Source organism: Seriola dumerili, unplaced genomic scaffold (genome assembly GCF_002260705.1).
Source record: "Seriola dumerili isolate Sdu_G_001 unplaced genomic scaffold, Sdu_1.0 BDQW01000191.1, whole genome shotgun sequence".
Lineage (NCBI taxonomy): Eukaryota > Metazoa > Chordata > Actinopteri > Carangiformes > Carangidae > Seriola > Seriola dumerili.
The window spans coordinates 7,300,382-7,323,346 of NW_019174446.1; the positions used below are offsets into that span (position 1 = coordinate 7,300,382).

The 22,965-nt window shown below is 39.9% G+C and overlaps 2 protein-coding genes across 5 annotated transcripts in view; one reads left to right on the forward strand and one right to left on the reverse strand.

Moving 5' to 3' along the window:
• rbms3 (RNA binding motif single stranded interacting protein 3) overlaps positions 1–9,205 on the forward strand; it is a 115,912-nt gene extending 106,707 nt beyond the window's left edge. For 2 of the 4 annotated variants that reach the window (XM_022753348.1, XM_022753351.1), the window contains 4 exons: positions 6,117–6,233; positions 6,588–6,674; positions 7,279–7,403; positions 8,238–9,205. In XM_022753348.1, the coding sequence (XP_022609069.1) occupies positions 6,117–6,233; positions 6,588–6,674; positions 7,279–7,403; positions 8,238–8,241 (333 nt within the window). In that variant the 3' untranslated portion in view covers positions 8,242–9,205. The other 2 variants (XM_022753349.1, XM_022753347.1) reach the window with 2 other exon arrangements.
• Positions 9,206–11,464: 2,259 nt separating this feature from the next.
• On the reverse strand, positions 11,465–22,069 carry entpd3 (ectonucleoside triphosphate diphosphohydrolase 3). Its single transcript, XM_022753444.1, has 10 exons — positions 21,933–22,069; positions 19,393–19,530; positions 18,828–18,945; positions 18,351–18,510; positions 17,177–17,336; positions 16,851–17,078; positions 15,954–16,217; positions 15,767–15,877; positions 13,506–13,643; positions 11,465–12,688 (listed from the first exon to the last, which is right to left on the reverse strand). Exons 2-10 carry the CDS (start codon positions 19,525–19,527, stop codon positions 12,500–12,502), a joined length of 1,503 nt encoding a protein of 500 aa, XP_022609165.1. The 5' UTR covers positions 19,528–19,530; positions 21,933–22,069; the 3' UTR covers positions 11,465–12,499.
• Between the last annotated feature and the right edge of the window lie 896 nt (positions 22,070–22,965).

The window sequence follows — 22,965 nt, forward strand, 5'->3', positions numbered from 1 at the left end:
TATGTTATCTTGATCCCAATGGAGTAATTTTCTCCATGTTTGTCACTGTCTACCTTTTACATTGCAGTCCTACCTGTCATCCCTGTATAATCATGTCTCAATATGTGTTCCTCAGGCACTTCTCAGTCTGATAATCTCAACACATTCCAGATATGTCAGAGCAATGTTCATTTCAGAAAGACCGGTGATGAATGTGAAGGTCTGTCGTATTGGCAGCCCCAGGATTTATGAAATAAAAATTATTCAGCCATCCAGCTTAAAAAACCATTAGGTCTTGTTTGAACTATAATGCTCAAACAATAATTGCATTTAATTGTAAACAGTATTTAATGTCTTCAGATTTTTTTTTAATTTTATATTTCAGTGCAAAAGATGGATTGTCACTGATAAATCGCTACAAATCACCAAAATTGCAACAACAAAAAAAAGAGCCAAATAATGAAAGAAAAATGAGACACAGTTTCCAACAAGTGCAGCAGTCTATGAGAGCCAAACCCCAGTCAGACCAGAAAAAACTCCTTCCCTGCATCTGAGTCCTGCTCTGCTGAATCAGCCTGAGAGTAACCTCCTTAAAAGGCTCAGCGGAGCCAAGTCGGAAATCCATAATAAAAGGTTGCTCCCTGCTGGACTGAAATGAAACTGCAGGTACAGAAACCCAACTCCCACAAGTTCAGTGGTAAATATAATACTGATATTAAAGTCAGTTTAAACTGGTAACAATTAATCAGATTTATACAGTTATACAAAGATATCAACAGAAACACGTAGACACAACAGAATGCAGTGTAACACAGTGTAACACAGTGTAACACAGTGTAACACAGTACTACAGAACAATCAGAATGCTTCCTGTCTGGCTGCAGACCAGGACATTTCTGTCTGATGATCTGTGATCTGAAGGATTCAAACTGTCTGAGCTCAGTCCAAGCACACACACACTCACACACACACACACACACACACACACACACACACACACACACACACACACACATCCATTTCTCTCACACACATGTGCACACCACTGTGATTGAAACGCAAAAATGTGTTAAAACACACCCACACACATAATTGCACATATAGTCACATATATTGACTGTGCGTGTAGGTGCGCAGGTAACATACACTTTAGATTCACTCACCTACAGATTCTCTTTATTCGCCTCCCCTGCTCTCTCACACACAAACATAACCCTCTTTTAGCCAGAGACTGTATTCAGCTGTAGGAACAACCTCCACAAATGTTGCTTTGAGCCTCAAGTCTGAACTGATAGACTTTACAGTAACTGACCCTCTCAAACATATAGAGCAATATCTCTACACCTTCATGCAATCCAGGGACAGAGTCCTGGATTTACCTTTGCATTCTGTAAAAGTGTTTCTTTAACTGGTGGGAAGGAGTGAGGGATATTTTACATTGTCTCACAGGTTATAAACTGGATAACTGTAACTGGGTTCTCAGTACAGCAGGGCCAATAGAAAAAGAAGTGATAGATAATATAGATTCATGTTGGGGCCATACAGGGACTCTGAAATTGCATCAGATGAAAATAAACCTTAATCACCTCTTAAACATTTATTCAGTAGTGGTTCATAGTTCCACCGGTTTTGCTCGGGAACAGTCTATGTTAATAATTTTAACATGAAGGAAAAAAATGTTAAACTAGCCTGTAACACATGCATTTGATTTTTTTTATACCCCTGGGTTTTAATTACACACCTGTTCTGAAAATATCCTGTTCTTAGACAGGGTTCATATGAAGAGGAAAGGGAAAAAAATCTTTCAGACACAGCACATTATCTGGGCAGTAAAGCCATCCCATGACGACACTGTCTCATCCAGTTTTTATGTAATGGAAGAATAAGATTTACAGTACAGCATGCTCCTGCACTATCAGTGTTTTTCTAGAAAATAAAGTTGGCTCCTCTCACAAAGAGATGACTGTCAAGACAGATTTTATCATCCAGATTTTTATCTGTAATCGTGTGAGTGAGTTGGTTTCTTGCCAACAACTGCAGACTATTTTACACCTTGAAAATTTAGCTATGCCTCATTGAAATTCTCGACTTTAGGGGGTTGGAAGATAGAGACAGCTCAGGTATGTCAGCTATATCAGCCATGCACTGAGGAGCTGAAGCAGGAACTGAAGCAAATGCTGCCTAACACAATAGTTAAACTAGTTCCAAATTCTGCTGCTCCTCCTCTCTGTCGTTCTCTCTTCCTATCTGTCGTCTTCTTTGTGTCTATCTGCCAACTGCTAAAAACATTCTGTTGTCATGTCTGATTAAAATTATGTCTGTGGGAGAGGATAATACCCTTCTGTAAATGTGTTTTCAAACAAATGTCCCATCTAATTATCTGGCAGGCCGCTTGATATGACTTCCTCAGACTTGGGAAAAGACACAGAGAGAGAGAGAGAGAGAAGAGAAGAAAGAATGAGGGATTGGAGAAGGAGAAAATAAATAAACTGCCTGCATTTGACAGAGAAAGGACAGGGGAGAGAGGCAGGCGCAGGGAGAGGAGAGGAAAGAAGGGATTACAAAGAATAAATTGAGAACAAAGAAGAGAAAACAACTGCTGCAAAAGCATGTCTGGGCTGTGCGTGCCTGTTCCCCAGCCTTGTCTCTGCATAGTCAAAATCCCTGTTAGACAACAAAGGCGAAGGCTAGTCATTGTATTTCCTGGATACAGAGGAGCTTGGCAAATTAAAGCTGCGTCAGGGAGGGAGACTGGGAGAGACACAGCGGCTTAATTCTGTTCCTATGGCAGCAGAGTCTTCCTCACTGCTGTACCACGGCTAATGACTGGTAACTCCGATTAATGGTGTGCACTCATTGACACATTTAGGTTGATGCACACGAGCGCGCCTCTGTTAATCACTCAGTCAACAGTCCATCATACAGGTAGAGATTTTTTTATTCCTTTTTACCTGCTTGTGCTACCAAACTTGTGAGGTTGGCTATTGTGTATCACTGACAAACCCATAGACTTTCACAGATACACACTGTAGACACAGTTGCTTAAGAAATGAATGACCCTAATTAAAAGGTTAGAATGAGAGAAGTGAAAACAGTGCTAAGTACTGTTTTTGTTCCTCAGGAATAAAGAAGGGACACATACGTGCACTCAGACATCTATATTTACACACAGACACAGGCAAATTAATTTGGATGCACACACACACACACACACACACACACACACACACACGAAAACACCTATACACACAGTGGAGTGCCTTAAGGACTGTGTGTTTCCGAGTCTTGGTGGAATGCCCAGATTACTTGAACTCCCTGTCTTTACATCTTAATTAGTGAGAGGATGTCTTTGTGCATAATTACTCACAAATCCCCCTACAGGAAATGAATGCATTACCCTAACCACGCATAGCAAGAAAGACATGGAAGGCGGCTTATTGGGGAGGACTGTAATGAGACATCCAAAGAATTGGGATTTCAGATCTTCCTGAGTTAAATTGCCATGTTAAACCCATTTTAGGAGACAAAGGAGGTGAAGAATGTGTCGGAAGAAAGCGCAGTTCAGTACATATCTCAGCCTGTAAATGTTGCACAATACTCACTTTGTGTCTTTTTTTTTAATGCCGAGATCCTGCGGTTGCAGAACTGTCAGCCGTGGATGCATGTGGGTGCACGATTAGAGTTTACAACCCAGTGATACCTTTCTTTTTCCTTCTTTCAGTGTTGTAAAATCCTGTGGGTTTTTGTGGGTAAAGAAAAAATAAAAAATAATAAAGGTGAGACAGAGAGAAAGGGTGTGGTTTCAGGATGGGAAGTTATCTCAGTAGAATAATACAAACATCTGCTTTTCAGAGCACACCACCTGCAAGAGAACAAATAATGGCCGTTCACATCGTTTGCGTGCTCACACACACGGCGCTCCCCTCACACCAGCAGCAGCAGTTAGTGGTTTACTCGATAAACGGGTGTCATTATCACTAATACTGTGTTTTTGATGCTGCACGGTGCCTGCAGCATTCTGTTAGTCAGCTTCAATTCTCTACTGGAAAAATGACAGCAAAAGAAGGAGAGGAGAGGAAGGGGGGGTGGGGGTGGGGGGGTGAGCGAGTGAGTGAGAGAACGAGCAAGTTCAAAGTTGAAGCAGATCTTGTGTTTGTCTCTCTCCTGTCCTGGGGGGGGGACTGTCTGTCTCGTGTGCTCATTTATTGCTCGTCTGATACATGAAAACACTAACATATATGCATACGCTCTACCACACATCACACGCCCACTAATACATAGTGTTCACATACAGATACATGCAGAGATTGCAAGTTTAACACTTGTACAGCTATACATCAGAGCAGATAATTAGTCATTCTGGGTTTTCTTTTGCTTGATGCATCTTTCTCTCCGCCTGGAAGCCTGCTGCGAGATTGGATGAAGGGAGAGAAAGAGCGAGGGGGGATGAGAAATCATTAAACTAGAGAACATATTATATAGATGGATGAAAAGCTTGGGTATTAGCAAGATTCTAGCAGCTAAATCTACCTGCCTGTGCCAAAGCTTTGTGTGGGTCTGTGGGTAGATCTGCTGATGCATCTGTGTGTGGATGCTTCTGCGTTCATACACACACACACACACACACACACACACACACATATATATATATATATATATATGTACAGTATGTGTGTGTGTGTGAGTGAGTGTGTGTGTGCTCTTGCAGAAAAAGAGAACAAGTGCCACTCATTCACTTGTGATGTCGAGGACAGTGTTGACAGAGCATTTCTGATAGCCAGGCTGCTGTGTTCTTCAAACAGATCTCCCTATGAAGACAGCAGTCAGGAGGAAGAGCACTCACCACTGTTAACAGTTCTGACAATCCCTATCTGTGCTGTGTGTGTGCGTGTGTGTCTGTGTGTGCGTGTGCGCGCGCGTGTGTGTGTGTGTGTGTGAATGCCTCCCTATGAAGCTTGCAGACAAAAGGATCTTCAATCACAGATTCGCAACTGTGAACAGCTCTGACAGACTGTATGTGCCTTCGAGAGGAACGCTTCACATAGCTAAAACTTTCATTACTGCGTGTGTGTGTGTGTGTGTGTGTGTGTGCGTGTTTACTCTTGTGTGTTTGTGTTGTTGCGAGCTTCCTTGTGAAACTGCCGTACAGCTGGGCTTGTGCCTAAAATACGTAAATTTAATACCTGTGTTCTTCTAACGTCCTGTCTCAACATGCAGCTACAAGTGCCGACTCCTCTCTGGAGCGATCCTGACACACATCCACTGATGCTGTCTGTGCTCATGGGAAGTGTAGTTAAACAGCTATCACAAATGAACAGCGCTTACCGCTGCAAAGACGTTGCCAGGCGCCTCAGCACCCAGTGTTGAGGAGTCTCCTATTAAATCTATACAGAGCTGTTGAGTCTGTGGCAGAGCTGTACTGGAAAAGTAGAGCTCGGTGCATCAAGGTGTTAGGCTGCATCAAAGCCCTTCACATTGAGGAGATTTACAGTAAAAGCCTTTCTGCTCCATTCAGAAGCATGTTCTGTCAAGCCTGCCAAAGCCGCTTGACTGGCTGCGTTTGCCACGTACAAAGTCAAACCATTTGCAGTCATCAAACTTAACAGGGTTGGAAGTCTAGGCTTTTCCTTCTGGCTGCATGTTTTAAAATGCTGTTTTTTAGCTGTATATCATAAAATCCAACCTCTTTTGCCATGGCAGTAAACACCTCAAGTGACATATTTTGCTGTGATAATTCCTGCTAGTTTGAGTGGTACTTTTCCCCTGAGTTAAAGGAATAGTTCTACATTTTGGAAGTACACATATTTGCTTTCCTGCTGAATGTTTGATGGGAAGGTCGATATGAATATGAAAATACAGCCATGAGACAGTTAGCTTAGCTTAGTTTAGTACACAGACTGGAATCAGGGGGAAACGGCAAGCCTGGCCCTGTCCTATAGTAAAAGAAATCTGCCTACCATCTCCTCTAAAGCTCACTGATTAACACATTATATGTCGTTTGTATTGCGACTTTGACGTGTGTTTCCTACGTGATATTCTGGTGAGTGGATAATAGTTTGTCCTCAGTAGTTTGTACAACAGTGTCTGTAACCCAGTTGGTGATGTGTCCTTCCTTCCTTCTGTCCCTCCTGCCTCAGGGTGCTGTCATCACTCCAGCCGCGGCCATAGAGCCCAGTTTGTCTCTTCACCCCTCCAGTGTTATGGCTCCTCTCACCCAGCAGATGAACCACCTGTCTCTGGGCACTACAGGCACTGTGAGTCTCAGCTTTATCTCCTCCAACCCATCTTGCTCTGCATGTATGTGTATGTGTTTACATTTTTAGTTATAATATATTTAATATGATTAGTCGGTAGAGATTTCTGCCATCAGCTGTAATTGTAAAACTTATTGCCATTTAGGGAAATGCCTTTTCCTGTTGAGAAGAATTATGTGATGACCTTGGGCTGAGGCCAAACTGTTTTTATCTAATTTATTGTGAAATGTTAAAAAAAGAAAACGCACATCTCAGTGGGAATTTCAGGCACTTCTTTTAATCAAGGATTCTGGAGGACATATTGTTTGTGCCTATATTATAATATTGTTTGTGTGTCCCTCTTTCTCTCTGCAGTACATGCCTGCTGCAGCAGCTGCTCCTATGCAAGGAACCTACATTCCCCAGTACACTGCAGTGCCTGCCTCTGCCATCACAGTGGAAGTAAGGACAAAAAGAAGAAGTTGTTTATTGACTTTGTACTGGTTACTCCGTAGTCCAACTTCATGCAGCAGCCTGTACTGTGCAGGCCTGTATTTAAAAGTTTTATTGCAGGGGGTAGAAAGCATTTTTAGCCACATCTGCAGTATGCTGTTGTCAAGACAAAAAACAAATGTAAAATTGAATATTGAGTATCATATAACCCACATTATATACACTATACAGTATAATTCTCTCAGTTTATTGCTCTCAGTTTAAGTACGTGTTAATGAATGTAGCTTTACTTAGAATGAATATGGTGTCATTCAATGAAAACTAAAACTAAAAATTTGGTAGACCTTAGTGTCAGTCACTTATTTATTGTTGCTGAGGGAACTTCATGTTGAAAGCCTTGATAATAACAGATTGTGGTTGATCAGTCACTAATTTACACTTAATTCCCAAAGAATAACATTTGCCAAAATGAGCGTGAATTTTTTGCCTTTGGTAAACTGTCTGGATTCTCTGAGTGAACTTTTCTTCCAAACAAAGGTTGGAATTAAACCTTCTAACCGCATGAGTTTGTTTCATATCTGACTTATTTCTGTAACTGTGCTTCTGGCGTCAGGGCGTGGTGACAGATCCATCTCCACAAACAGCCGCCCCATCCTCACAGGACGCCAGCGGGCAGCAGCCTTTGTCAGTGGAGAGTACAGGAGATCATGCCACAGCCTACTCTTACCAGCAGACTAAGTGAGTAGAAATCTGTATTTTTTTTAATTACTTTCTTAATGCACATCTGGTACAGAGACGTCATTGCTATATCACTCCTGCATTGCACTGTTAAGTTGTATTCAAGTGTTTTATATTTACAATAACAGTACAAAAGAAGGCTGGATACCTGTGTGGGATTCTGATAGTATACAGCAGGTTATGGGAGAACTTAATGATAACTTATATATGCTGCAATATTTCATACTTTTAATAAATTAATTCATAGAGACTTGTAATTTGGATTGTATGACATTTTGACATAGCCAGGCTAAATGCTTCCACCTGTTCCCAGTTTTTATGCTAAGCTAACTAGCTGCTGGCTGTAGCTTCATGTTTGCTGTGCAGACACAAGGATCGTATTGATTGTGAATAAGTGTTCTTCCAAAAATGTCACACTAGTCATTTAAAGATGTTTTGTTGAGCGTATCTGTATGGTAAAGAGCCTGGATAGAGAGAGGGACATCTTGCAGTCATCAGTGTAGTACAACAGTGTTTGCTAAGACTGCTATTTACAAATGAAATCAATCATGTTGAATGTGTGTACATGCAGTATAATTAGCTAGAGAAGACAACAGTTTGCAGGCGTTGCACAGACAAAATGCTATGCCATTTGTTGTGTCAGCCTTTGCTTGTAAAACACAACGTCCCCATTTTTATCTCTGTCCTTGTGTTTGTCTTGTTTTTCTGCTTCCCAGATAACCTGCTGGTGTTCTCCTTTACACACAGTGAATGGACAAAGAATGTTGTGCCCACTTTAGAAACAGTAACACTGTTACCCTTTTTTTCACTGACTTGTTTTTCTGTTTCCTTTAGATAACAAGATTGGTAGGAATCATTGCTGCATTGCCTTTAGAAGGACTGCACTGAGGGGCTGGAGACACAGAGAGAATTAAAATGAAACAGGGACAAAGAAAAAGAGGTGATATGGACAACACTGAGGGGAGAATGCTTCCACTGTGCACAGGCACCAAATAAAAGACAAAATGAAGAAAAAAATCAATTATATTTCTTACAAGGTCGAACTAAGAAAAAGACAGAAGAATAAAGAAATGATGGTTTGCTGAACCTGAGGACGATGAAATCAAACACAGTCTGCAACTTTGAGTTTATCATTTCTCACCGTGAGAATGGACTTTGCCTCCAAAGGAAAAAGAGAAGACATAGACTGAAATCTAAACTCAACCAACAAGCTGTACATAAAAAAAGAACATTTGAATGTGCAGGTAGATTTTCAGACTTTTTTATCAAAAAAAAAGAAAATAAGAAAGGAAGCAAAGTCTAGAAAAAACAGGTTGTCTTCCTTTGATATTAAGCTACGTTATTTTCATTCTTTTTATTATTTGAGTAGTTTTCTAGAATATCAATGTTTTCGTAAATCTTTATTGCCTTAATTTTCTCAAACTTTGGGGAAAAGTTTCCATAGTGTTGAATTATTAGACAAAAAAGACTGAGTGATTGAATGATTTGAGAGGTTCTTGGAGTTTCCGAGAGCCTTGAAGATAAAATCTACGAAGCTATCTGTACAGGATAAAAAAAAAAAAAAAAAAAGGTTGTATTTGTATGAAGATGATTTTAAATTATGTGGTGCAGTGCAGCTGGTGTTGGTTCATAGGAAAAAAAAAATCTTCTTTAATGCGACTTGTGGAAAAGGTGAATCCACCTCTCCCTGGAAAATGCAGTTTAGTTTAATCATGGGATAAAAGTTCTGTTTGTCCATTGCATTTGTATTTTTTTTTTTCTGTTTGTTTTGGTTTTTGGTCTTTTTACCTTTCAAAAATATGTTTTTGCTTTGCCTGCTTTGCTTGTCTCACTGCAAAAAGAAAAGTAAAAAAAAAAAAAAGGAACATTTCTGACTTTGAGAAAAAGCAGAGAAAAAAACGCAAGGATTTTTAAATGTGCAAAAAGCAATAGTTTTAGTAAAACTGTTGACAGTTTCTTGAGTCTTTCTTAACTGTTGAACAAACGCAGCCTCCAGGTGGCATATTTTATACCAAAGATGAAGAAACTAAGTAGTGAAGAGATCTTCCTTATGTTGCTGAATCTTTTTTCCTTGCTTTTCACGCTGTTGGTGTGAGCTGATTTTACCAGTGACCGAGCACATGCAGGAGGTGTTTAACAAAGTTGCCTCAACCAGAGGAGGGTTCTCTGAGATGTTCCCTATGTCATGTGATCAAATGTGGTGATGATCTGAAGTGGCGCCGTAACATCTATTGAGAGACCATACGTCCTGTGGTATGGAGATACTGAAAGCAGAAGCTATATTATTGGGAATAAGTTGGTGTAGTATATTTTAAGTGGTAAAGAGGCTGAAAGGCATTAAATCCTGTGGAATACTTGTGTGTACTGTTTGAACTCGTGTACACACCAACAACACCGTCCTCAGGCTGCGTCGACCAATCTCACATCCTGAACGGCGACACTGGCTTCTGTAGCTCATTATGACGGCTTCCCGAAAAACACTCTAGAGTTAATGATTTTGAAACTCATAGTCTCAGTCCACGCACCAAACTATTGTACACCGCTGTCTTGCCAAACACAAGCCATTGAAAATGTGAGCAGGGCGACGATCTCTGTAAGATGAAAGGGCATTTCTGTTGAACAAAATCATTTCAGATTATGTATATTCTCCTAGAAGGACAAGGAGATAGTTTTTATCTTTTTTGTGTTGCCTTTTTTTGTCTTATTTTTTTGAGAACTGATTATGATATGTGAGCTGCTAAACACTTTTCAGTATTGGGGATTGAGGCTAGCTTGTAATGGGTGGGTGTGGAAGAGGTGTGTCCCCAGAATTGACTATTTTATGCCGGGATAAAGACGATTATTTGCACTGACTAAGAGTGCATGAGTTGAGAACAAAAAGCAAAAAAAAAAGAAAACACTAAATGGACTTTAACTGGCTGGTCACGTCCTCAAAGCCCCACCGACCTGACTCTCCACCAATGAAAGGAAGCTAATGTAAACAGAGGAACAGACATGAACAGAAAAAGGATGGTTCAACCAAAATCAAGCAGATACAAACCTCTAACCGAGAGTAACCTATTGAAAGATGAGAGAAAGAGAGAGAGAGAGAGAGAGAGAGTAGAGAAAGCAAGAACAAAAGTAATATTTATGAGATCTTTTTTGTACAGGTGTGTAAAAGAAGATGCAACAGAAATAACTTTGATGATGCTATTTTTTTATTTGCTTGGTCACATGCCTCCCATGTCTTTCAAATTGTGATTCTGAGAGTGTCTGTAGAACCAGTGGATATTGCTGTAGTTCCAAATGTCTCTTTTCTTTTTGTTTTCTTTTTAGACAAATCTTTCAATAAAAAAATGTTTCAAACAGTCAACAACTCATCTTGTATATTCGGCGAGTACAAGACAGCACCACTAGAGTGCACTGTTGTGTACAGTTTAAGTGAAAGGTTGACAAGCTGTTTGTGTTCGTGTGTGTTGTTTGTGTGCAGTTTTAACAAGTCACCCAGGATTTTACAGTTGGTCAGCTGACAGACATGAAACAGAGGCATTAAATTCAAACAGGCATAATTTTACTTAACTGTCTCTTCCGCTAATTCAATTAGAAGAGGGAGCCACCTGTGGTTTAAGTGTTTGGTATTAAATTAAATAACATGCTGAGCTCATTACATCTGTAAGGTAAGTTAGGATGCCACAAAACATACTGTTAGTCATTAAGCTTATTATATACTGTATAGAGAGAGAATTATCAAAACAGACCCAGTACAGTCAGTTCATCATATGAGAATCATGCATATCCTCTCTTCCACTCCGGTGCAGAGACAACAACGCCACTGAAAATGCTCCACAAATAGAGGGAATGTATACAGAATGGCAAATGACTCGCGCGCGCACACACACACACTTATATTTTGTAATACTTGCCAATCAACCGCCAGTGAAATGTTTTGGACTAACTCACAGCTCAATCAGTCAAATTCATGGCTCCCTTTTAGTTACTGTAGCCTACACCTTTACCGTCTAGACACCAGGTTTCAGGGTCTCAAAAAAAAAAAAAAAACGAAAAAAATAATCCAATTGTTTGGATTTGTCATCAAACTTTATTTCAGTAGACTAGTTTCTGTTGATTACATTTCTCATGAAAGGCTACATATTGACATATTTCATATTACATGAGGACTGCATATGGATTACACTGAAAACTGCATATGTGTGAATTGTCAGTACAGACAGTACTTATCTGTAAGTAGTACAGGAAGAAAACCTTCCCAGATGTGCAACAACACCAAGTCAGAAAAAACAACACTTCGCACACACATTTTCTGTAACTGGTTGGCTGCTGTCCCAAACTCAGAAATTAAATTTGGAAACAGACTGTATACAACTTTCTGACTTAACGTAACATGTATTTAGTTTGCAAAATCATAAGAAAACAATGGCAAATTGTACATTCATTACATTACTTATTAGGGAGATTTTCATTCATTCAATAAATGTAGAGTTTTGCTGTGTAGTTATAGTTTCAGATACACAGTATAAAACACTACAATAAAGCCGCAGCAAAGTGCTACCTTTTTGTATGTTACATAAATGCATTCAGTGCAATTACATGTATAAAACAGGAGACAAAACATAGTAATTGAGTTAATACATCATGCTTTTTGCCTGAGGGGTCCAAGTGTGCATGTGAGCACACAATTGTGAATCTCATTTTAAGATTAAACAGTTTTCAGATTACACAGCGTGCAACAAGAACAAGGACATGGACATGTCTGGATGCTCTTGCATTATCCAGGCAACCGCTGTGGCACCCTTTTTACCCGGAAAACGATCCTATGACTTAAATCTATGTGAGTTTCCCTGAGGTACAAAATGAACTGTGTTTTCTGAACCTGGTTCAAAGACTCAAAGACCCTGAATGCATACACAGTGAGAGGTTTTCATGTAAAAGCTCTTAATTTTTCAGAAGGTCTCTTAATTGAAATAGAAGGCAGTAAATGACTCAGGCTGAAAATAAAAAAAACACAACTTCGTAACTATAGCACTCTCCAGTACCTTATAGGATCACACCATCCCCTTTCAGTGGCAGGTCATTCATTCCCTTTGTAACTTACACTCTCAGTAGCAGGTGCGAACGAGAATGATGAAAACTACAATGAAAGTCACAATGGTTAGTGCTGAAAATAGAAATATAAGGCCGGCAAAGACGCCGTTTGTCATGGGGGAGATCTGTTTCACTTCAGACGGGATCATGTTGGACATACTCAGCATGTAGCCCAAACTCCAACCTATGCTGGTTTTCTTTACCTGAGGAGAAGAGAAAAGATTTTCTGTTTATCTCACTAGGAAATTTACATCAGTCGACTAATACATCACTTTGCATGTGTGGAGAAGTTGAGAATGTCACACAATCCTGTCAAAAAGTCAAACAGTTCCAGCTCCAGGGCAAAAATATGAGTAATAGCCCCCAAATAACAGCCCTGCAAAGAATCCAAGTGTGTCTGTTTAGTAACTTCCTCTAAAAACGACAGCCAACGATCAGCCATGAGACTCCCAGACACCCCAAAGGCATTACATAGCACACACAGCACACTAACTCTCTTGTTGGTGGGACTGAAAATTGGGATCATTGCCAGCTGTTGAGGAACGTTCTTGTCGAAAGGGTAACTGCCGTGCAATTTGGAAACTGCGGCTGCAATGTGCGACTTTATGACTCATGAGTGAATGAGTGTCACAGACCAGGAATCCCCTTCTGCTGCTGAGGGAGTTCCATTGTAGAAGACGCTCCGCACCCTCAGGGTATCCCGGGGCAATACATTGTCTGGCTTTTACTCAAGCTTTTCAGCACAGATGATTGGTGTGTCATCCATCCATCTTTAATAGATGTCAGTGGGTGGCCTCATTCACACTTGTGTACATTAAAGGCTGTTAATTATTGTGTCTGTGCGTGAGTTGCTGGTGACAGCTCAACTGCAGCAACTCACATCAAAATCCTGTGATGGACATATTCTGATGGATGTTCTTTTATTTTCCTTCTTTAAATATGAGTATTATTTTGTTGCAAGAATATAGGAATGCAGAGACGTCTTGGTGAAAATTATGTTGTGCATTTTGTTCAACCAACCTCTTTTTCAAAGTTAATGTTTTTCCACGTCTCTTTGTCAAACTTGTATCCATCTCCCAGCAAAGAGAAGACGTAGTGAGCTGCATAACAGTAGGTCTTAAGGTATCTGTCAGAGATCCATGTCTTTTCTTGCTTCAGCTGAAAGAAGGAGAAATAAAGATCCGAGTTTAGCCTGTGATCAGGACAAACAATGATTCAAGTGAATGAAAATGAATGATATTGACAAAATATCAATGTTGTAAGACAACGATGAAAGACCAAGACACGACAAAAACAATGTGTAATCAAGACTGATTTCAACTTACAACTTCATCCATCTAGAAGGATTTTTTCAAACAAAACAGTTGAAAGCAGTTAGAGGTTAGATACTTGTGTCTAAATGACACTGAAAAGAGCCACTGCGATATAGAAAATATCCACTCTTACACTACATGGCAGAAATACTCTCTTGTTTAAAATCATAAAATTGTATAATAACTAATAATATAATAATGCATCCACTTTCTTGGGAACTTATGCTGCTGGATAAGTGTTATGACATCATGCATTGAAACACTAAACATGAAAATGCGGTCAGACAGCTTGCCACACCTGAGTCAGTGGTGTCAAAGCAAGTATGCTGCCTGAGGAAAAATATTCTGTTTTTCTCAGTTACTATTTTGTACATTTCTGTCTCTGTGTCAATTTTTTTCTTTCCTTGTTGCTGTCTTCCCCTCTGCTTTTTCTTCTTCCTGTCTTTCTTTCCCCTCTCATCCTTGTCACTCTTCTGTTCTACCTTTTCCCTTCTCTTAGATTTTCACTGTTATTTATTGCTGTAGTCGAACAAGACTGGTCAAAACCTAGTATGGCTGGACCATTCTGATTTGCATTCTGCCTAGCCAGCCAGTTTCAGCCCTTTATCTTTTCGCTGCTCTCCTCCTCCCTGTGCTCGCACATATTTTAATACATGTTGCATATTTTTCAGTTTCTGGTGTCAGACAACAGAACAAGTTTGAGCGAAATGCAGCCCATTAAGACTGCATGTTAACCAGCAGTCACTTCCAAGACATTTCCAAGCTGCTGCTCTGCAATGCTAAAATCCTGATTTTATAACTGCAACGTCGACAAAGAGTGTGCTGTGATTTTGGCTATATTTACATGTAAAATGATCTCTCAGAGAGAAAGAAGCTCATTCACATCAACTGTGCAGTCAGCAAGGAGAAGTGTGGCTGTGGAAGGAAAGGGAAATACTGACAACTCTCTTCTACAGAAATTAGCAAAGCTTTGTCTAAAAAGTCATTAGATTTGTTGCTGGGTGCTTCTTTGAAAAAAAAAAAGTTGCTAAAGGGACTGAAAACTTGGTTTATGTAGCGACAAATATGTTGCTTGTTCGCAGCAAATCATTCTGAAAGAATTGACCAATGGCAAACTCTCGGCCGGCCGACCGACCAGTGATGTAACCTTATCACCCAGTCGTGCAGCATTTGGCTGACCAGTGGTCTGACTTCATCACTCAGTCAGTCAGTCAGTCATGGACATTCGTGTTTATGGGGCTGGCCCCGGTGATGCCAAAAATATAATGATCAGCAGTTAAAATGCTATAATCAACATTTAAAGTGCTGTGTTATGAAACTGTGTGACAGATAGGATAACTGTGGGCAAGAGCGTGCCACATTTGTTTTCTCTTCATCTATAAAAACCAAGCTTGAGGAAAGAGGAAGTGGCTCGGGGCGACCTGATAGCATGTTGGCACAAAAGTACTCGGTTCGACTCCCTTTGTTGCATGTCATTCCCCTACTCTCTCTCCCTGCATTTCCCATCTTTCATCTGTCACTGTCCAATAAAAGCATGAAAAAAACCCCAGAACAAAACAAGAAAAGGAAGTGGCTCTCAGCCTGTCACAGTATCTGTAATAAGTTTCGTGCCCACTTGCAAGCATGAGAGTGAAACTCAGAAAGATATGTTCTGGTTTGAGTCTTTACTTAAAAAGAATTGCCACCAAAATTTTGGCGTCACCATTAGGATCCGACAGGAACTGACAGTAGAGTCAGTGCTGACGGAGAAAGCTGTGCACAGTCAGAGACAAGGGTTTCCGTTGAGCCCTAACCTCCCCTACTGAGAAGGTGGGAGAGAATACAGACAAGAGAACGCCTCCAAACAAAAGTGTCTGTCTGTTAAGAAAAGGTTCGTAAAAGCCCAGGTTCAGATGCTCCAGATATGGGAGCTTCCTTCCAGCATTCATTTCTTATTACTATTGTTGTATACCAGTTTGAAGAACTTACCACTGTCCAATGTGTGTGGCAGAATTTGCTCACTGAGGAGTTGAATTGATCAAGATCCGATGAACCGTTAATCCCCAGAGCCCTAGCAGTGTAGAAGAATCCAGCATATGCCTGGGAGGAACAGCAGACACACAGAGTAAGTTGTTTTGATTTCACTTTCATGTGTTATATTTGCATTGTGTGTTACCATAAACTCTCCAGTGACTGGTGGCTGCTCGACCCCGTCGAAAGAACAGTGGGATGAAGAACAGGTCTTGAAATCAAATATGGACTTCACTATGCTCCCACACTTGTTTGAGTCAGGGGCTCCCACCATGAAGATTTCTTGAGTTGGGTTGTAGTTTTTTGGTTTCTTTGTGCACTCTGTGTCATAAATAAATGAGGCGTTATATGTGATGTTGTATCCTTCAGCGTAGCAGGGGTTCATAATGTAGGTTGGGTTAGATGATTCCTGAAACATGGAGAGGAGGAAGAAAATATCAAAAGAAGGAGTGGAAGATGAGGAAATTAAAACTACAAGAAAGAGGTGGACAGGAAGAGATAAGAGGAGATACACATTTACAGACACATCATCTATACAGTGTGTTTAGTATCACATACAGGTCCTGATGTAATTATAAACTTTAAAGTTAACATTTGATACCAGGACACTGTTGCAAATTTATTACATATTCTCACAGCATGGCATATTTCTCCTTCTACAAATACTATTAGTCTCAAGAATGAAGCTATAAGCAACCAGAAATAATGCATTTCTCGCAGACTAACTTGACGACATTAACAGTTCAATCAATATTTTTAATGACATAATGCATCTTTGACTGGTCTCCCTCCTCCCTGTTAGCAGCTCAGGGAACAGCACTGTTCATCAATCAATTCTTTACTTGGCCTTAATGGAGTTTGACTTACACATGTAAGCAAAACAAAGTACACATCCCCTCTGCCACACGCATTAAAACATAAACGTAAAAACACATAGGAAACAGGAAAGAAACACAACCCTTTTAAAGGTTTGACCTTCAATCAATTTCTTCTACACACACACACACACACACACACACACACACACACACACACTGTGTACCCGAACAATTTTGTCCAGAATCCTCTTCTCAGCCTCATTTTTGCCATAGCAGAGGAAACTGTGTGTGTAGACATTGTATGGGTAACCGTATAGTTTGATATGCATGTAGTCTGGTCCTCTGAGATCATCATCGACTACGAAGGCAATCTGGGTCGATGCCCCACCAAGGTCCATGGATCCTACTGTCTTTCCCCCTTCTGGCCGTGCATAGGTGTTCCACAGGTTTTTCTGCAAGTATAATGGTAAAGGTTATGATGAAACAGTATATGACAAACATGTGTGCTTGTGTAGCAGATGGATCAGATAGATCAATGCCATTGTCTTACCTCGAAGAAGTTTCCCATGAGGTAGTTGACAGTGATCCACCCATATAGGCCTTCTTCTTGACCAGTGATGATGGAGGCATTTTGGAAGGCGAAGGGAAAAGAAATCAGGTACTCTCTGAGACTAGCCAGGATTTCATTGGACCTCTGTTCATCCCTCTCACTTAGGGCAAAAAAGAAACAGAATAACATTCAAAAATGGAAACAGTATCATTAAGGGACAAGTCTGACATTTGGAAAAACACACATTTGCTTTCTTGTCAAGTGCTAGATGATGAGATACCAATTTCATGTATTTTCACTAAATGTTAAGATGAAGCCAGACAGTTAGCATGTAGTCTGAAAACAAGGAGAAGGAGCCAGCCTGGCTCTGTCCAAAGGTAAATCTTAGCCTATCAGTAACTTTAAAGCTGAGTAATTAACACAATATATCATTGTTTGTTTAATACATTCAAAACCAGGGTATTGTCACTGTGAGGTTATCTTTGAGAAATCATTATATCTTTGGACAGAGCCAGACTAGTTGTGCCCGGCTCCCAGTCTCTATGCTAAGCTAAGCTAATCGTCTCTGGCTTGTCTTCATATTTACCATACACTCACTGGAGTAATATCAATCGTCTCATCTAACTCAAGGCAAAAAAGGGAATAAGCACATTTCCCAAAATGTCTATAACAACAACCTCAGTTGTAACATCCCGAGAATTGAAACAATGGATTTACTCAAATCTAAAATGTGGAGTATTTTGACTGGATTTTTAGACTGATTTCTATGAAACTGAAGCAAGCAAAACAAAAACCAAAAACAAACCTACTGAATGTTTCCCTGTGCTCAACCTTTTATCTATTCAGTGCGGGCAAGTCAGTACAAGTAGTGACCACAGCACTGTGCAGAGTGAAGCATCAAATCAGCCCTTGGACAATTGGCATGGATTTTATGACCTTCATAGCTCAGTAATCATCTCATGCACATATACACTGCTGTGAGAAGAACTTCCCAGCATGGCTGTTACACTATCTTTGCCCCACCATGTAGTGTGAACATATTTTTACTGCTCAGTAGGCTTCGGGAAAAAACATGCGAGATTAAATTGCTCTGATCCTTCCTGCCATTCTCCAATAGCCTCAGTAACAGTGAGGGAATATCCTAAAGCTATCAGTTATTTTGACACTTTCTTACCGTAGCAGTCTCATTCCAGCTGTAGCTCCTAGAAAGAGGGGTGTGGTGTTGTGTTTTGCAGCAGGAATGGCTTTCATGACTTCACCCATGCAATCACTGAATGCTTTCAATGACTTAGCATCTTTCTCTGGGTCAACTTTCATCTCTGAGATTCCATCACCTGTGGGCACAAGGCCAAGCTAAAATCCTATTCATAAGTAAAGGCCACGAAAACAAAAGTAAAAACCCTGGGCAAATGAATTTCTAACATTTTTAACTTAAATGCTGATGGACTTACGTCTCATTTCAAAATGATCATAAGCTCCCAGCTTTCATTTTTCTCTTTATTGCATCCTGTACTCAAATTTATTCGTGTCCTTTCATTTTAATAATCTTTTCACTCTTTTTTTTAACTCAGTAATAGAAAGATTACTGATGTACATGTTTTACGTGCAAAAGCCACAATGTGCTCTTCTCGTTGTAGAGACAATGACTCACCAGAAACTCTACAGTTCTTTATCTCAGTCACTACTCCTGTTTCATTCTCCTTCTCCCCGGGCCACGCGTACAGGTACACATTGGAGCGAGATGAACCCGAGTCTATCACTATGCCGTACTGAGGAGGAGAAGACAGAAAAAAGTAACATCACAAGGTAACATTTCTCATTTTTTTGATGTTGTTAATCTGACAAAGAGCCGAGACAATAAAGACTGCATTAAACTACAGAGCGGTTGCTGTTACACCCACCCGCCCACCACCACCCCTCCAGCACCCCTTTAAAAAAAAGCCCCACATTCTCTCTCAAGACCACCATCTGTCACTAAGCTAACACGTGGAAACTTCTGTCCTTGACCCTGACATCTGGATAATATCTGGTAACAGAGTCATATTTACAACTAAGTGGGTGTTGGCTAAAGTATATGCTTGTATACCAGCCTATGTCACACTCTCTGTATATGGATGTGTGTAACTTTTGTTTGAAAATCTGCAGTCAAAGGGTACGTTTCTATAAGAATATGTGTGCATCTGTGGACATTTGTGTATGTGCATGTGTGTGCTCACCTCTAATGTGTACTCTTTAAAACTCCAGGTGTCTTGGATGACAGCAACAGCAATAAGGGCGGCAATACTGGTCAACAGCAGGAGCACCACTCCTGCTATGCAACACTTGTAGCCCACTTGCCGCTTCGATGCCATTTCCTGTTGGCAAGAAATGAAAAAAAAAGGAGCATGGTTCTCACTAAAACCATCTCAGCTCTCAAAGTGATGATGTGGCTGTGAAAGTGATGATGAGAAATAATAGTACATGAAACAGACAAACAGCTCTCTCAACGATATTGGTTGAGTTATTTATATGAACTTAAACTGCAGGTGCAGCATGAATGATAGCCATACCGGATGAATTATGTATCCCTCTAATATAAGACACAACAATGATTGACAGAACTTGTTTAGAGTGAAATGGCATTGAGATATATAACACTGGACATAAAATTGCTGCTAGATTTCAATATTGTTCAAACCCTAGTGGACAGGCAAAACCTGCAATTGAAGTTTTTCACATGTTGTGTGTTTAACTCTTTCTAATGGCTGTGAAGAAGCAGCCAGAAATTCAGTACTTACATTAAAATCTAGAACAAACAAACTTTAAGCCTCAGGCCAAGGACAAATAATCACCACAGAGAAAGATTCCTTCAGTCAAACTTTGATCATATTCATGCTAGAAACTGCTCTGTTTGAGTTTCAAGTTTATATTCAACTGCAGTAAACAGTGCGTCATGCCAGATCCACCATGTGTGCCTTGATGAAGAAAATGTACACATATATGGGTTGAAAAAAACCAAGATTTCTCTTATGCAAGACTGTTGTTCCTCTGGCCTCTCACATGCTTTTCTCATGTGTTCACACAGACTGGCTGCAGTTACAGGTCACAACACAATCTGTAACACGAAATGCATCTCTTTGTTATTGAACACAAACCCACTACTCACTGCTACTCACTTTTTTTTATTTATTCTTTTTTCCTTGCATGCTATTTATGCCATCTTCAACTGTGCAAGTTGGTATGCGTACTATGTGAAGATTATCTATATTTAAAGCTACAACTAAGCTTAGCAATGTCATGTTATGTAATAGTAAGGACTGAATACATTCTAGTAAAAATAGTAAGGTGGAAGTTGCATAGTTTTCTTTACTGAGTCATGGAAAAATAAATGAGTCTTAAAAATAAAACAGCAATGAATATTATTCAACCATCCTTTACCTAAACCTCTTGCTACATCATGCTGTTTTTTTTAGCAATTGGTCATCATGGTTGCGACATTGAAATTACAACCTTGTCTCTGTCTAGAGCTATTAGATATTGCTGTGTCAGCCTTGTTATGGATGTGATTATCACACTATCAAAGAATTGTTAAAGTAAGGAGCAACACAATCATCTATCTCTCTCTACAGCTCATGTTTTCAACATTTCTCTAAATTTCATTTTAAGCCGTAATATCCCAAAATAAATATTGGACTTCTGCATTATCAGCATACTGTGAAAACACCTCATTGACAATGTTTGTTATTGTTTTAAATTACAGCATTTAAAGTTTCCACAGCAACATCAGTGAGAAACAAGCGCGTTGAAGTGGTTAGACAAGGTATGATTAGAACCAGGTGACACAACATGTCTAATGTCTGGGGCAGATGCTGCTTTCCCTCTGCTGAACACTTCACTTTCATGCATGTGACATAGTTGACCTTCTAGGTTTTTCAGTATGGGTAATTTTTCTTTATAGCCATACTCTTTGATTATTTTCCACATTGTCCATTTCAGGATGAAGAAAAACCTCTCTAACAGCACACAGTAACATGAGCTCATTGATCTCTGGCTTTGCAGGGCGGTTGGTGGTTAGTCATATACCATAACATCAGTGTTGTCCTGCTGGCTCCAGGATACTGGCGCGATGTCAGTGACTTTCTGCAGCTCCCCATGATTAGAAACCAATTATTTCAAGAAATTACTCTCAGGTATTGAAATTCAGTTTGTGGACAATGTGTGCATTACTACAACTAAATCGTCAGTTTCTCCCATTAATGTAACTTGTGGTTTTACGCCTTTCTCATGTTTTTTTTTTTAATCAGTGATTTCTCTCAATTATGTTTTACGCTTCAATAAACTTTATTGTACTAATTTACAATACATAACAAATTGGTAAAATGTGGAGACACTCAGAGTAAAGGGAAGTGAACTAGGTGATAAAAATGAGTGGTGCTCTTCAGAAAAATTGCATTCAAGATTCATCACTGACAATACCCAGTGTGAAAGACAGCCATGTGGGAATAAAAAAACTCATACATAATGACACATGTTGTTGTTTCTGCTTGTAGGGACTGGTCCTTATGAGGTTGGGAAATGAAGTAAAAACAGTTGAACAATAACACACCCCAACAGATCAGATTAGAACATGCAAGGTTACATAATTAAGCAGGCTTACCTGTATGAATTAACCCCTTGTGCATGAGGGCGTTTTTATTTATAGCAGATACATGTTTTGTTAACAGGTAAATAAATGCACATGGAGAAAGAAGAAAGAGGAGATCTGTTTGTTTCTTACCGTAAAGAGCTGGTTTGTAGTTCCTAGTTGGGAGTGGGAGTGAGATGACTCTGAAGAAGGGATGAAGAAACACAGCAGGAAACAGGGGAGCAGCAAAGCAACTGAGAGAGAGAGCGCACAAAGATGTGTGTGGTGAGTGTGAGATATCTAAAGAGTGATTGGTCCACAGGAACAGGAGTGGTGTACCCCAACAAAACAGAGAGTGAGAGAAGGAGGAGACATGGGAGGAGCAAAGTACACAAACTCCAGTTTTCACCACTCCCACCACACCAGTGCAACTTAGCAGCCAGGTCCAGGAAATGCAGCTGGTGTGTGATGCAGGGCTGTTCCCTGTTCACTGTCTGTGTCTAATGATTAAGCACAGATAAAAATATTTGTGATTATAAAATAATGTGAGAAGAGAGGTGGGGTGTGGTGGTAAGGTTAATTGACGTAATCAATAAGTATAAAGCGCAGTGTGGCTGAGTATCTGCTGCAAGGGTTGTCACAAAGTCAGCTCTTATAAGACAGGCCTGAGTTGTAGGACGATGAGCAATGAAAGTACTGTATGAGAAATCAAGGAGTGTTTTGATATTTGCAAAAAAGAAAAAACGGAAAAAAGAAAAGGTCCCACGGTGAAACTATGAGTCATTTATTGGTCAAACAAAGTTGTGCAAATGTACATTTGTTTTGTTTTCAGAGACAGGAATCTAAGAGCTGAAACTACACTTTTAATTGTCTCCACGTCTGCACGTTCTGAATGTGTGAGTGTTGTTGTATGTGCACATGTCGATTTTGCAGCACTTTCTAGAAAAGTGAGAACTGCATAATATATCATTAGAGGAAATCATCAGAGGACATCAGCCTCCAAAGTCCAGATCAGTCGCCAGAACAATTTTAACCATTTCAGACCAAAAAAATCCTGAACAATTCTATACCAAAACTCCCATTCCTTAATTTGTTTGTTTTGTTAAATTAATTTATTATTAGCAGTCACTCAGCCACACATAACAACCATACTAATTCACCAACCTCTTTTACACTTGGGCACAAT

Coding starts and splice junctions, on each gene's coding strand:
- entpd3 (XM_022753444.1), bottom strand. CDS start 19,527: ATGGCATCGAAGCGGCAAGTGGGCTACAAGTGTTGCATAGCAGGAGTG. Junction 17,337..18,350: donor GCTGGAATGAGACTGCTACG/GTAAGAAAGTGT, acceptor TTTTGCCCTAAG/TGAGAGGGATGAACAGAGGT. Junction 15,878..15,953: donor CAGTCACTGGAGAGTTTATG/GTAACACACAAT, acceptor TGTTCCTCCCAG/GCATATGCTGGATTCTTCTA.